The following is a 15,472-nucleotide window of genomic DNA, read 5'->3' as shown; positions in this document are numbered from 1 at the left end:
CCTTGCTTCCTGGTTTCTGGTTGTGTCTGACCAACAAGAAGTCTTGAAAGAATGAAAGGAAGGAGAGAGGTAAGAGTCTTTCCCCTAACTACCTCATGCAGGGACTTGGCCCTCTCCATATCACTTTCTTCTTCCAAATTTCAGGTTTTCCTATACAGTGCTTGTAAATAGTTCTTTATTTACGGCTTCTCAAATAACCCTGATGTTAATGTCACCTATTTTTCTCCCTCCACCAAACCACCTGTGCCAATACCTTATCTGCCTCCCTCCCTCATCCCTTTTCTCTGTGGTAACTATTTAGCTTCTTTTTGCAGAACTCATGTTTTTATTCTACTGTTTGCATGTAATTGTTTTTTGGGTATTTCTATTTCACAGATGTGTGAAATCACCCAGTATCTTTTGTTTTTTGACTTGTTTCATGCAACATAATCACTTCAAAGTCCATCCATTTTGTTCCAAATACTGTTTCATCTTTCTTCACAGCTGAGTAATACTCCACAGAGTATATGTTCCACAATTTCTCCATCCATTCAACTATTTAAGAGCACCTGGACTGTTTTCATGACTTGGCAATTGTGAACAGTGCTGCTGTATATATAGATGTGGATAAATCTTTTCATGTTTTAGAGTTTTTATATTATTTGGATAAATACCTAATAGAGATGTTGCTGGATTATAGGAAATGTCCATTTTTATTTTCTTTCTTTTTAAAAAAAATTTATTTATTTATGCATACGAGAGCTGGGGTATAGGCCAGAGGTGTGTGTGGGGTGAGAGGATTCACCAGAGAAAGAGTGGGGAACAGAACAGGCAGATTAACTGAAGTACACGGCTGAGGGGAGCAGCAGGCGAATCAGGAGAGGTCTGCTGCGCCATGTGGGTTGCTCCTTGGCCGGCCTGGGGGATTGAATTCGTGCTGCAGAGGCTGTGGAAGCTTCATAGTTTGCGTCTTAATCCCTTGCCCCACCAGGGAGGCCCTCTAGTTTTATTTTCTTAAGAAATTGCAATACTGTTTTCCACAGAGGCTATACTAACTTGCGTTTCCACTAACAATTAATGAGAATTCCTTTTTCACTGCAACTTCGCCAACATTTGTTAATTCCATTCTTTTTTATGTAGGCCATTCTCACAGGGGTAAGTTGGTATCTCAAAGTGGTTTTAATTTGCATTTTCCCTTATAATAAGTGATGTTGAACATATTTTTCATATGTTTGTAGGTTGTCTGAATGTTTAAAGACTCTCTGTTTAGGTCCTTTGCCCATTTTTTAATTGGGCCATTTGTTTCTTTATTGTTGGATTGGGTAAGAACTTTGTAAAATTTGGAGATTAGCCCCTTTTCAGATGTGTGGTATACAAATGTTTTTCCCATTCGGTAGACTATCTTTTTTTTTTTTTAAAGATTTATTTATTTATTTATTTATACAAGCACTGGGTACAGTCAGAAGCGCGGGAGGGTGAGAGAATTCACCAGAGCCAGAGCGGGGAGCAGAGCAGGCAGAAGGACCGAAGTACACTGCTGAGGGGAGCAGCGGGCGGCAGGAGAGGTCTGCGCGCCATGTGGGACTCTCCTCCTGATGCCGTCTTACCACGAGTTCTTGTCTCGTGAAACCGTAGAAAGGAATTCACAGACTTATTAAATAAATAAGCAGAGAGAAACAAATCTTGTCTTAGAAAGAAAAGTTTTTTTAGGAAGAAAAGAGACAAAGAAGAAAGACTCCCAGGTATAAGGTACCTGGGAGAGGCCAAGATGAGCTGGTACGGGATATTACTTTAGGAATATATACTCTCTTTCCCTCATTATGTTAAAATTTCAGTCTCTCCCTGATTGGTTAATTCCCAGAGGGCCTCACACTTACTAAGAGGGGGAATTTCACATTCCTTATCTAACAGCTTTCTCTTTCCCCATTTGTTACTTCTTTATCTTTATGGCCCAGTCCTCCAGATGAGCATCTCTGCATTGAAGTTAAACAGCTGCCCTTTTAAGTTGTCCATAAATTAAACCACTCTCCATTTCTCCCATCTCTGCCTCCCTTTACCACCTGAAGGAAACCAAGGCCAGTGTTAACAATGTAGTCCTTGGTCCTGGGATGTTTGTTTTTCCTAGTGGAATTGGTTACATTCCCTTGGTTGTTCTTATCTCTAAAGCCTTCCTAAATTCTTCAGAGGTCCCCTCCTGTGCTGTCCCTAAAACTGCCTAATAACCCTAGCTTGCCCTGTGTCTCATTCCGGTGGCCAGGGAGCAGCCGGATATTGAACCGGCACTGCAGAGGCTGCGGGCAGCTTCGCAACCCAGCGCTCAACCACTGTGCCACAGGGGAGGCCCGGTAGACTCTCTTTTTTTTTTTTAAAGTTTTATTTATTTATTTATACATGCACTGGGTACAGTCAGAAGCGCGGGAGGGTGAGAGAATTCACCAGAGCCAGAGCGGGGAGCAGAACAGGCAGAAGGACCGAAGTACACTGCTGAGGGGAGCAGTGGGTGGCAGGAGAGGTCTGCGCACCATGTGGGACCCTCCTCCTGGCCGGGGAGCAGCCGGGGATCGAACTGGCGCTGCAGAGGCTGCAGGCAGCTTCGCAACCCAGCGCTCAACTGCTGCGCCACCAGGGGAGGCCCTAGACTATCTTTTTTATGTATGTGATATCTTCTTTTGAGGTATAAAAGCTTTTAAATTTGATATAATCCCACTTTTTTTATTTTAACATTTATCATCTATTAATTTTTTAAACAATATTTGCTTCCCCCCACCCCCTCAGAATGAGCCCCCATAGAATTTGCTTCCCCAAGGCACCCATGCACCATCACCACAGTCCCCTGTGCTCCTCCCTCCCTCTGATCCCTCTCCCTCCTCCTCCCCTGCAGGATGTCTCTGATTTATAATTGTCTGTTTTTGCTTTGTTGTGTTTTGTGCTGTTATTATTATTTTTTTTTACGCTGATGTCTTATTTGGTTCCCCTATATTCCTGTTATAAGTGAAACCATCCGATATTTTTCTTTTTCCTTCTGGCTTATTTCACTGAGCATAATTCCTTGTAGCTCCATCCACATTGCTGCGAATGGCATGAGTTTATCTTTTTGATTGCTGAATAATAATCCCACTTGTTTATTTTTGCTTTTGTTTCCCTTGCTGTTGGGCTTGCTTGTATCCCTAAATACATCTTTTTGTCCTATTTTGTGTCCCTTATATTTTCTTTCAAGTACTTTCTGGCTTCAGTTCTTATGATAATCTATTTTGAATTAACTTTTCCCAAATGGAGTTTTTTTTACAAGTGGCTATCATTGTTTCCCAACATTATTAAATAGGCTAGCTTTTCCCCATGGTGTGGTCATAGCTCCTTTGTCAAAGATTAACTGTCCATATTTACATGGATTTGTCTCTGGGCTTTAAATTCTATTCCATTACTCTAAATTTCTGTTTGTTTTCTTTTTAACTTTTTTAAAGATTTATTTTATGTATTTGTGCATAGAAGAACTGGGGTTAGGTCAGAGGAGCAGGGGCGGGGGGTGTGTGTGAGAAGAATCCCCAGAGACAGAGTGTGGGAGCAGAACAGGCAGTTCTACTGAAATACACTGCTGAGGAGAGCAGTAGGCAAGTCAGGAGAGGTCTCCTGCGCCATGTGGGTTAGCTCCCTGGCTGGGGATCAAACTTGTGTTGCAGTTGCTGGCAATAGTTTGATAGCACTGTGTCTTTAACCCTTGTGCTACCAGAGAGGCCCTATTTCTTTGAACAGTAATTGCATTTTAAAATAGGGCCTCCCCGGTGGCGCAGCAGCGCAGCGGTTGAGTGCTGGGTTGCGGGGCTGCCCGCAGCCTCTGCAGCGCTGGTTCATTCCCTGGCCGCTGGCGAGGGTCCCACATGGCACGCTGACCTCTCCTGCCGCCCATTGCTCCCCTCAGCAGTGTACTACTGTCCTTCTGCCTGCTCCGCTCCCCACTCTGGCTCTGGTGAGTTCTCTCACCCTCCCGCGCTTCTGACTGTACCCAGTGCTTGTATAAATAAATAAATAAATAAATAAATATTTAAATAAATAAATAAATAAATAAATAAATAAAATAAAGCCACCCAAGATTATAGATAAACTACCTCAGCTATATTTCACTCTTGTCAAAACCTGAACGAAGGGCCAACTTGTTTATTTTTTAAATTTATTTTTTACTTATTTTTAATTATTTCAGCAAAAATTGACTAATTGTATTATTGTAACACAATTTTCTCTCATAATTTGTCTTCTGAAGGATTACAAATAAAATTGATGTTACTAAAGGGCCTCCCTAGGGGCACAGCAGGTTGAGCGCTGCCCTTTGAAGCTGTCCGCAGCCTCTGCAGCACAGGTTCGATTCCCAGGTGGTCAGGGAAAATCTCACATGGCACGGCAGACCTCTCCTGCCTCACCCGCTGCTCCCCTCAGCAGTGTCTTCGGCCCGTCTGCCTGTTCTGCTCCCCACTCTGTCTCTGGTAAATTCTTTCACCCTCCCATGCCTCTGACCTGTACCCTGGTTCTTGTATAAATAAATCTTTTAAAAAAAAATTGATGTTACTAAAGTGTCAAAAATTGGAATATATTTTGTTAAGAATTTACATTAACAGGGGCCTCTCTGGTGGTACAAGGGGTTAAGTCTCAGCACTAGGAAGCTATGGGCAGCTGCTGCAGCAACTGAACATAGAATTCTTTGCTAGTACAAAGAATCACTAGAGTTTCAGGTGAACCAGCCAAGGCTTTTTTCTGAGACTCATGTGTAAAGGAACCAGCATTGGAAAGAACTAGCTTTGCTCCTTGAGGGAATTGGGAGGAGATAATTAAAAGGTAGGTCCATGAGATGGGGTGGGGGAGAACAGCAACATAGCTTGTGTGGGGTTGGGTTATGCCTGGGGCATGTGTAGGCAGGTTACATTCCAACTGTATATGTGGGTTCTCAGCCTTCTCCATCCAGGACATTTCCAGACAATCATTAGTCAGGATCTAGCCATTTTAGTCTAGCACGGTACCTGTGGTCCATCTGTTGGGTCAAATTATTTGCCAACATATTGGGTTAGTGTTGTGATACCATTTAACAAGGTTAAAAACTAAGTCACCCGCTCCTTGCCTAGCAGCCAGGTTTGGGAAGCTTGAATATGTAAGGGAATCTAAAGGGTTGCCATGGGAACTGGACCATAACACAGACCACCATGACCAGAAAAACCAGCCCAGCTCCATGAATGCAGAAAGCAGGGCCAGGATACATTCTGTGTCAAAGTTCAGTGCCCAAGATCAGATATCCCAGTGTTCAACTGTTGCAAACTGGTAAGGAAGCCAGGTAAGGAAGCCAGCAAAAACAGGATAAAAGAGGGCCTCAAATCCTCCTTCCCATGCAGATATCGCCTATCTTGCCCCCAGCTCTCTGGCAGGATAGTTAAATAAATCCACCTTTTCTGTTCTCCACTCTGTCTCTGGTGAATTCTTCCACCCTGCACCTCTGGCCCTCACCCCGATATTAGACTGCTACATATAGGGGCCAACAGTCCTTGATTTAGTCTACCTGTCCAAATAGGTAGTTGAGCAACTCAGCCTAGCTCAGCCCTTGATTCAGTTCCCTTGTTCATACAGAACATAAGGTAACTCTTATCCTACCAGTTTTGAAATTTATTTTACCTTGCCTGTCTCAAAATTAGTGGATTAATAAAAAGGCAGAAAATAGGAATTGAGGAAACCAGCCTGACTGAATTCTGATTATAGCTAAGCATTTTTAAAAGACCCTGAAGCAAAATCATAAACAAGAAGCCACCAAGCAATTCAAAATTGCATTGTTAAAAATAGAAAAATAAGCCCCAAATGGAATCATTCATGCTGCATCTTCACCCAGGCTTAATACCTAATTTTATTGCAGTTTCAGCCTCTCCCAAAAGTATAATCCTAAATCAATCAAGCTAGAGTTTCCAAATCACTGCCAGAGAAGTAATCTGTATAATCCCCCTGCTTTCCTCTGAAGGTGGTCTTACCTGACAATACTCTTTTTTTTTTGCACTGCTGAGGGGAGCAGCGGTCGCGGCAGGAGAGGTCTGCGCACCATGCCGGACCCTGCCAGCAGCCAGGGACCAAACCGGCGCTGCAGAGGCCACAGGCAGCCTCACAGCCCAGCGCCCAACTGCTGCGCCACCAGGGGATGCCCCTGACAATACTCTTTTGCTAACATCCTTGTCCCGCCCTCTTTTTGTCTTTAAAAATTCTCCGTTTTGAGGGGCCTCCCCGGAGGCGCAGCGGTTGAGCGCTGGGTTGCAAAGCTGCCCGCAGCCTCTGCAGCGCTGGTTCGATCCCCGGCTGCTCCCCGGCCACCTGAGGAGGGTCCCGCATGGCGCGCAGACCTCTCCTGCCGCCCGCTGCTCCCCTCAGCAGTGTACTTGGGTCCTTCTGCCTGCTCTGCTCCCCGCTCTGGCTCTGGTGAATTCTCTCACCCTCCCGCGCTTCTGACTGTACCCAAAAAATTCTCCGTTTTGAATAATCCCTTGCAGTATTTATGTGGGAAGCTGCTAGATTTTAAATCATTTCATAAAGTAAATTAGATCTCTACACTTGTGAACTAGGGCCTCCATGGTGGTGTAAGGGGTTAAGCACCGCACTGTGAAGCAATTCCCAGCCTCTGCAGCATGAGTTCCATCCCCGGCTGGCCAGGGAGCAACCCACATGGCACAGGAGACCTCTCCTACAGCGCCTACTCAGCAGTGTATTTTGTCAGTCTGCCTGTTCTGCTCCCCGCTCTGGCTCTGGTGAATTCTCTCACCCTCCCATGCTTCTGACTGTTCCCAGTGCTTGTATAAATAAATAAATCCTTAAAAATTTTTTTTAAATAAATAAAAATACAAGGTACATAAAAAGTAAACTTGTGAACTATTTTTTAGCAACTTGCTTTTCAGTTTTCAACAGAATTGAGGCTTCTAAAGATTAATAATTCTAATAAACATATCAAATTCAAGTTGTTAGAAATAACAGGGCAAAAGTAAGAAAATTTGTTCTAAAGTGAGGCTGGTTATTTAAAGGCACAGACAAATCCCAATGTAGCAAGGGATGTTATACATATATGAAAGCAGAATCTCAGGAAAGAAATTTTGTGTGTAATCAAGCTGGATAAAAATTAATAAATTTGTCACTTAAAAAGTAAATTTTGGGCCTTCCTGGTGACTTAAGGGATTAAGTCTCAGCCCTATTGTTATGGAGCAGCCCCGATATAAAATGGGTTACCTGGCTGTGGGTCCTCACCCCTGCTTAAAAGGGCCCTATTAATACTCCACTATAGGCACACACAAAAGGTTAATAAAAGGTTTATTTACAAGGGAAAGGGAAATGAGGAAATGTACAACTCAGGGAGAAAATAGGGAAATAAAGTCTTTAATGTGTCCTACCCAATCCGCTTACCTGGAAACCCAATGGCACTCTGAGAGCTGGCCCAGCTATGCGAGCTGGCGGAGAGCCAAAAAGGGAAACTCCCAAAGCCCACGTGTCTGGTTTTATACCAAACCTAGCTGCTTAACCCCACCCTCAGGTTCCAGCAACCTTCCCTTTGGTGGTGATGGGATTTGTCTTTCCCAATGTCCTGATGGCTTTGGTCTGGAGTGGGGGTGGAGTCCACAAGCCTGTATGGAATTAGCTTTTTAGGACATCCTTTCCCCCTAACACTATGAAGCTATGGATAGCCACTGCAGCATGAGTTCCATCCCTAACCACGTAGCTGACCTAAATGGTGCAGAAGACCTCTCCTGTGTCACCTACTTCTCCCCTCAGCAGTGTATTTCAATAGATCCACCTATTCTGCCTCCCACTCTTTCTCTGGTGAATCCTCTCACCCCCCTGCACCTCTGTTCTATATACCCCAGTTCTTGTATGCATAAATAAATAAAAATAAATCTTAAAAAAAAATCAAGTTTACTTATATAAAACTAAAACTCTCAATTTTCTTTTATCTGTAAAATGGACAAAGTTGCTTTGGATAAGAAACAGTGAAGGGTTTTTTACTTTTTAAGTAGCTTACCTAGAAAACAAGACATTGTGCATTATCAAAATAATTTCATGTGCTACGTGTCATTTTAAAAGCCAAGTATGTTTGCAACCATGTAAGCTTCTATATTTGGTCAAGTTCAAAACGACACCATATGCTGTACCTGGATTAACACTTCTGGAAGTTGAAACTGAGTAAGCCTTTTGGCTTAGAAGACTCCCTTGGCAGGGACTTTGATTTGCATCCTGGAACCTTGGTTCTGAAACATACTCAAAGCATTAGGAACTACGCTGCCTATAGTTTTAATAATTCCGTTGGCACTTTGCATTCTTTTAAAAACTGTAAATGCCTGTTTTTAGCTGCTGACCACCTAGAAAAAGAACTCACTGACACTGGAACCCCAGAGAAATGAGAAGGATTCATTTAAAGAATGAGAACCTGAGGCCATGAGCTAAATGACCTGTGAATACCACAGGATATTAGCAAAAACTGAGAAGTGGAAGCTGAAAATGGTGCTGATGCCATAAATTTTGATCAATACTCTCAGGCTGAGATTATGATCAATAGGAGAGCATTGTTAACAATAGAAAAACAAGGCAGATGGTTTTATTTGAGATAATCTTTCCTTTTGCCAATAATCTTGTCCTACCTTCTATTAAAAAGCCGCCATACTGGGGCCTCCCTGGTGGCACAGGGGTTCAAGTCTCAGCACTATGAAGCTATCTGTAGCACGAGTTAGATCCCCGCCAGGGAGCTAACCCAAATGGCATAGCAGACCTCTCCTGTCTTACCTGCTGCTCCCCTCAGAAGTATATTTCAGTCAATCTGCCTGTTCTGCTCCCCACCCTGTAATGAATCCTCTCACCCTCCCAACCCCACACCTCTGAACTGCACCCCAGCTCTTGTATGCATAAATAAAATAAATCTTTAAAAAACAACAACAAAACAATCCCATCTTGTGTAAGTCATTGTAGTATCCAGAGGAATGCTGCTCCATTCATAAATCATTTAATAAAGCCCATTAGATCTCTAAATTTGTGAATTTTACTATTTGTAATGATAAAATATTGAATATAAATAGAAAAAGCAAACAAATTTTCACTCTACTTTCAGTTTAGATTCAGATGTCAATAAACTTATTTTTGCGGTTTTTTTTTTTTAAAGATTTTTTTTTTTAATAGAGGCATGTTTATTTATTTGTTTGCTTGTTTGTTTGTTTTGTTTATACATGCACTGGGTGCAGTCAGAAGCGCGGGAGGGTGAGAGAACTCACCAGAGCCAGAGCGGAGAGCAGAGCAGGCAGAGGGACCGAAGTACACTGCTGAGGGGAGCAGCGGGCTCCGGTGGCCGGGGAGCAGCCGGGGATTGAACTGGCGCCACAGAGGCCGCGGGCAGCTTCTCAACCCAGCGCTCTACCGCTGAGCCACCGGGGAGGCCCTATTTTTGCGGTTTTTTTTGAAGTCACAAATTAATATTAAGAATCACAATGTTGGGCCTCCCCGGTGGCGCAGCGGTTGAGCGCTGGGTTGCGAAGCTGTCCGCAGCCTCTGCAGTGCCAGTTCTATCCCCGGCTGCTCCCTGGACGCTGGAGGAGGGTCCCACATGGCGCGCAGACCTCTCCTGCCGCCCGCTGCTCCCCTCAGCAGTGTACTTCGGTCCTTCTGCCTGCTCTGCTTCCTGCTCTGGCTCTGGTGAATTCTCTCACCCTCCCGCACTTCTGACTGTACCCAGTGCTTGTATAAATAAATAAATAAATCTTAAAAAAAAAAAAAAGAATCACAATGTTAAAGGCAAACAAATACATTAGAAAACTGGCCAGTGACAAAAGAAAAAGAATAACAATAGTTCACAATTGTAATAGTGATCATGTAGGTTCCTATGAGCTGGCTACTAGTTGGCCACTCATGGGCAACTGTCACCTATTTGCTATCTACAAATCACAGCAGGGCATTCCTTGACTACCTATGGAGTATAGTTCGTACCATGAGGCAGGCTTTGGGATGCCCAGGCCGCTGTTAACCTGATAATGTGACTATCTCCATGGTGGTCTTGGGATACTCTGCCTGTGATAACATCAAATACTTTGCTGATGCAAATGTCTTTTGACATATGGTTACGATGTCCCCTTCCCTGTCCCTCATAAAACTTTGTCCCCCGTTCCAACCTACCCTCTGGACTTTATTCCTCATACTGTTGTTGCATGATCAGCTTTTACTAGCCTGTATGCTGTCAATAAATGGCACAAGAGCTTCTGCTCAAGTAGCAGAGTCTTGTCTTGCCAATCTGCTCCATGACTGCTCTGTCCCTCCTCGAGTTCCTGCAGCAGCAAAGCGGCAACAAAGTTCCTGATTGTCTTAACAATCATAAAATAAACCACTAATAGAATTACAGAATTTTAGAACCAGATGGGACTTTAAAAATCATATAATCTACCCATCACATTTTAGAGATGAGAAAACTGAGCCTGAGACTTGGCAAGTGACTTGCCCAAGGCCACACAGGGAATTTTCCACAAAGTTAGAACTGTAACACAGGTTTACTGTTAGGTCAGTATTAAGTATAGCAAGTGAAAGTTGGAAAAATAGGACATCTCTCACGCATATACAGAAATAAAACTTTTTATTTTATAACATTCCTTTTTTTTCAAAGATGCATACAGTACTTATAGCCCAAGAATTCTGAGAAAATCTATAGAAGACCTGGCACTATTTGAGAATTACACAACTGGGCAGCAAAATAACACCTTTATAAATGTCAGGACATATAGAAATAAAATTTAGTATTTGCACACAAAAGTAGGGAAGTTACATTCAATACGTTTTGTTGAACGCACATTTAAAATGTTTAAATGTATTCTAAAACTTTGGTCATCATGCTTTATTATAATTTGTTGAATTTCACAATTATGTAGATGATTAAACCCAAATGGTAAGTAAATATATCACATTAACACAGGAGCAAAAGCAAGCTAATACTGCATGATATTAGCAAACTGATTTTGGAAATACATGTTTTTCACAAATAGCACACAAAACTTAGTTTGTGATAACATAGTTCAAGGACTTATCTTCCATTTCATAAAATAAGGTTGAGTAATGAGACATAGCAGAACATGATTACATAATAAAAAGTATATTTTTAATTACAAATCTAATTGTACATATACGGCAACAAATTGCAGTTTCTATAGAATAGTGCAAATGAGCAGGACTTTTCTCAAAATATTAAATTGGTTGCATTCCACGTGCCTCAGATTTCATGACTATTAGGTTACATTAATTACTTTAAGTTTGTGTGTGATGGGTACAAGTGATGGGGCTGATGAGTGTACTTTTAAGCTGCAAATAAAAATAGCCATTGACTTAATTTACTGGATGAGAAGTGCAGGCACTGAAAATGTAACTTTAAAAAAGTTCCATTTGTCATCATGTAAACAGTTTTGTTCATCATACCATATTTCATCGAAGTTTCATAATTTCTTTCAAACTGTTACATCAAGCAATTCCTCTAAACTTTTTTTGATATGTGGTGGTTGACATGCAGCCTGAATTAATAGATTCTGACCCATTTGTGCAAAAAGTGCTTTTGATAATTTAGCTGTGGCTGTTCGTATATTTCCTCCAGCTCCAGGCAGAGAGCCACTATTTGTCATGTTCCCTAAGAGATGCCATAAAACAACCAACACTTTCTGTTCTGTGGCATGGGGCTTCCTTTGATAAAGTTCCATAACTATATCTGAAACACAAAAATATGACAGTGAATTTTTTTAGAAAATAAATTCAAGTTCTGCTAATTGAAAAGCACATCAAACATTTTAAGCTTCTTCCATATGCCATTTGTCCTAAAATGTTAAGCATCTTTAAAATAAGGTCAGAAATTTTTCTCCCCACGATTGGGATGGTCAAGCATTAGAATTCCATACATCATGATTAGGTCAGGTAAAGATAATAAAGATTGGAATCAACCCAAAATTCATCTCACTGTTTAATACATGTAGTTAAACAGAAATGTCCACATTAAAAAAAAAAAAAAAACTCATGGACTATTTACCAAACATATAATTTGAAACAGTAGTTTTCTATGAATACCAATATTTTATTTTAATGTCATTTTATTTATCCTGTTTTTTTGCTACTAACAGGAAGACTAAACACTGGGGAAAAATTATTTTGAAGAAAAATTTTGGGTAAAGATTAAAAGGTTCTCATGTGAATCATTATGTAATTTATTTCTACTTCAAGGATAATCACACTGAATTTAGCAGCTTACCTAAAATTAAATTTAAATGCCCATCACTTGATACTTAGTTAATAATTTCTTTAGAAATAACAATTCAAAAATATTTACCAGCAAGCTTTTCAGTCATATCCTGTTTTGCTTTTCCATTTAAAAACTGAGCTTTTGTGCAAAATGGCTGTAGAAGTAAGTAATTGTCTAAACAGAAAGAATAACACAAAGACACATGTTTAAGTAGTTTCAAGATTTTAGTTATTTTCTATTTAACACTGAATGGAACAATATGAAAATAAATGCAAATGTGTTAAAAATTTTAATCTACATACTTTTTAGTCATCATTTAAAATTCTCTATAAAGCCTACCCGAAAAATATTCTTAGAGAAAATGAGAAATAAAAATACCTCATAGAATATTAAAGGAGATATCAGAAGTATAATGAAGGAAGAACTGCTTATCTACTAGACATCTTATTTCAAATAACATTATATAGGTTTGGAAAAATTTCTTTTTTGAGGTAGACTTTTGCGTTTATTGATTTTTTTCTAAGTTTTAATTTTGAAGTAATTATAAATTCACAAGAAGTTGCAAAGATAGTACAGACATATCCTATGTAACTCACCCAAAGGTTGCCTTTTATGTAACTACAGTACCATATCAAAACAAGGAATCTGAAGTTGGTACAATATGTATATATAGTTTCACCTCATCACATGTATATGTTTGTACATCTATTGCTGCAATTAAGACACAACTATTCTATCACCAAAAAGATCTCCCAAATGCTACTGTCTTCTTAGTTATATCTATCTAGACTTTCCTCTTTTAGTCAGCCCTAAACTCTTGACAACTACTAACCTGTTTTTGTATAATTTTGTTTCAAATTTTCTTTTCTGTAATTTTGTCAAATTTATTTCTCTGTAATTTTGTCACATTGAGGTTATGCAAATGGAATCTTATAGCATGTGATTCCGTTTTGGGGGCTGGCTTTTTTCACTCAGTATAATACTCTAGAGATCCAAATTGTTATGTGTAACAACATTTCATTTCTTTTTTTTTTTAAGTATTTATTTATTTATTTATTTATTTATTTATTTATTTATTTATTTATTTATGCAAGCACTGGGTACAGTCAGAAGCGCGGGAGGGTGAGAGAATTCACCGAACCAGAGCGGGGAGCAAAGCAGGCAGAAGGACCGAAGTACACTGCTGAGGGGAGCAGCGGGCCGCAGGAGAGGTCTGTGCGCCATGTGGGACCCTCCTCTGGTGGCCGGGGAGCAGCCGGGGATGGAACCGGTGCTGCAGAGGCTACGGGCAGCTTCGCAACCCAGCGCTCAACTGTTGCGCCACCAGGGAGGCCCCATTTCATTTATTTTCATTGCTAAGTAGTATTCTATGGTATGGATGTATCAATGTTTGCTTCACCATTAACTCAGGGAATTACATCTTGGTTGTTTCCAGTTTTTGATTATCACAAACAAAGCTACTACCAACAATTGTACATGCTTTTGCTTGGACATAAATTCTCATTTTTATGGTATCAATTCCTAGGTATGCAGTTGGTAAGTTATCTGGTAAGTATATGTTTTGTTTTTTAAAGATTTATTTATTTTTGCACACAAGAGCTGGGATGAAGGCAAGCGGTGCGGGGTGGTGAGATGATTCACCAGAGACAGTGTAGGGAACAGAACAGGTGGATTGACTGAAGTACACTGCTGAGGGGAGCAGCAGGCAAAACAGGAGAGGTCTGCTGCGCCATGTGGGTCAGCTCCCTGGCCCTGGGATGGAACTCCTAACTCATGTCACAGTTGCTGGTGATAGCCCAACAGCGCTGAGACTAACCCCTGCACCACCAGGGAGGCCCCCTGACTAAGATATTTGTATAGTAATCATGGCCTTACATTTTCATTTTTCTAAAAAGCAGTGATAATGAACACTTTTTCATGTGTTTGTCATCCATAAATACGCTCTTTAGTGAAATGTTTCATGTCTGTGTCCATTTTTTAGATCGATTTTTTTTTTTTAAGAGGCATGTATTTTTATTTATTTATGATTTTTATTTACTTGTTTGTTTGTTGTGTTTATACATGCACTGGGTACAGTTAGAAGCGCGGGAGGGCGAGAGAATTCACCAGAGCCAGAGCGGGGAGCAGAGCAGGCAGAAGGACCGAAGCACACTGCTGAGGGGAGCAGCGGGCGGCAGGAGAGGTCTGCGCGCCATGTGGGACCCTCCTCCGTTGGCCGGGGAGCAGCCGGGGATTGAACCGGCGCCACAGAGGCCGCGGGCAGCTTCGCAACCCAGCGCTCAACCGCTGCGCCACCGGGGAGGCCCAGATCGATTTTTTTTTTAATGTTGAATATTGAGGGTTCTTTATTCTAGATATGAGTTCTTTGTCAGATATCTTCTCCTACCTACAGTAAGTCTCTTTATCTTAATAGGATCTTTTGCAGAGCAAGTGTTTTGAATTTTGATGAAGTAAGTTAATTGATTTTTATATATCATGTTTTCAGTATCAGTACTCTTTGCCAAACCCTAAGGTCCAGAAAATTTTTCAATGTTGTCTTCTAAAAGCTTTACAATTCGGGGCCTTCCTGGTGTAAGGGTTTAAGTCACAGCATTATGAAGCTATAGTCAGCCACTGCAGCAGGAGGTTGATCCCCAGCCAGGGAGCTGACCCACATAGCACAGCAGACCTCTTATGTCTCACTCGCTGCTCCCTTCAGGAGTGTATTTCAGTCAGTACGCCTGTTCTGTTTCCTACTCTATTTCTGGTGAATCCTCTCACTCCCCCCTCTACATCTCTGGCCTGTACCCCCGTTCTTATATGCATAAATAAATAAATCTTTAAAAAAAGTAAATAAAAGTTTTACAATTAAGTTTTACATTTAACCTGTGATCTGGGGCCTTCCCGGTGGTGCAGCGGTTGAGCACTGGGCTGCAAAGCTGCCCGCAGCCTCTGCAGTGCTGGTTTGATACCTGGCCGCCTGGCGAGGGTCCCACATGGCACTCAGACCTCTCCTGCCGCGCCCGCTGCTCCCCTCAGCGGTGTCCTCCATCTGTCTGCCTGTTCTGTTCCCCACTCTGGTGAATTCTCTCACCCTCCTGCGCTTCTGAGTGTACCCAGTGCTTGTATAAATAAATAAATAAATCTTTTAAAAAAAGAAACAAACTATTTTAGTTCATTTTGTATCCTGTGAAGTTGTAGAATTGAAAAGTCAAAGATATGTGAAGAAAAACTCAATTTAATGAGATACTAAAAAATCATTAAAAT

The 15,472-nt window shown here is 41.3% G+C and overlaps 1 protein-coding gene across 4 annotated transcripts in view; it reads right to left on the bottom strand.

Annotated features, from left to right (window-relative positions):
* Positions 1-11,447: 11,447 nt before the first annotated feature.
* The window catches only part of TOGARAM1 (TOG array regulator of axonemal microtubules 1), a gene marked incomplete at both ends in the record, with an annotated part of 68,324 nt that continues 64,299 nt past the window's right edge, over positions 11,448-15,472 (bottom strand). For all 4 annotated transcript variants that reach the window (XM_084240914.1, XM_084240915.1, XM_084240916.1 and 1 more), the window contains 2 exons: positions 11,448-11,701; positions 12,314-12,400. In XM_084240914.1, coding sequence (XP_084097040.1) covers positions 11,448-11,701; positions 12,314-12,400 — 341 coding nt within the window. The remainder of the gene's footprint in view (positions 11,702-12,313; positions 12,401-15,472) is intronic.

This window comes from Talpa europaea (assembly GCF_964194135.1).
Source record: "Talpa europaea genome assembly, chromosome: 8".
NCBI lineage: Eukaryota > Metazoa > Chordata > Mammalia > Eulipotyphla > Talpidae > Talpa > Talpa europaea.
Note: the sequence above shows the minus strand (reverse complement) of the source record. Positions and strands in the feature narration are given on the sequence as shown.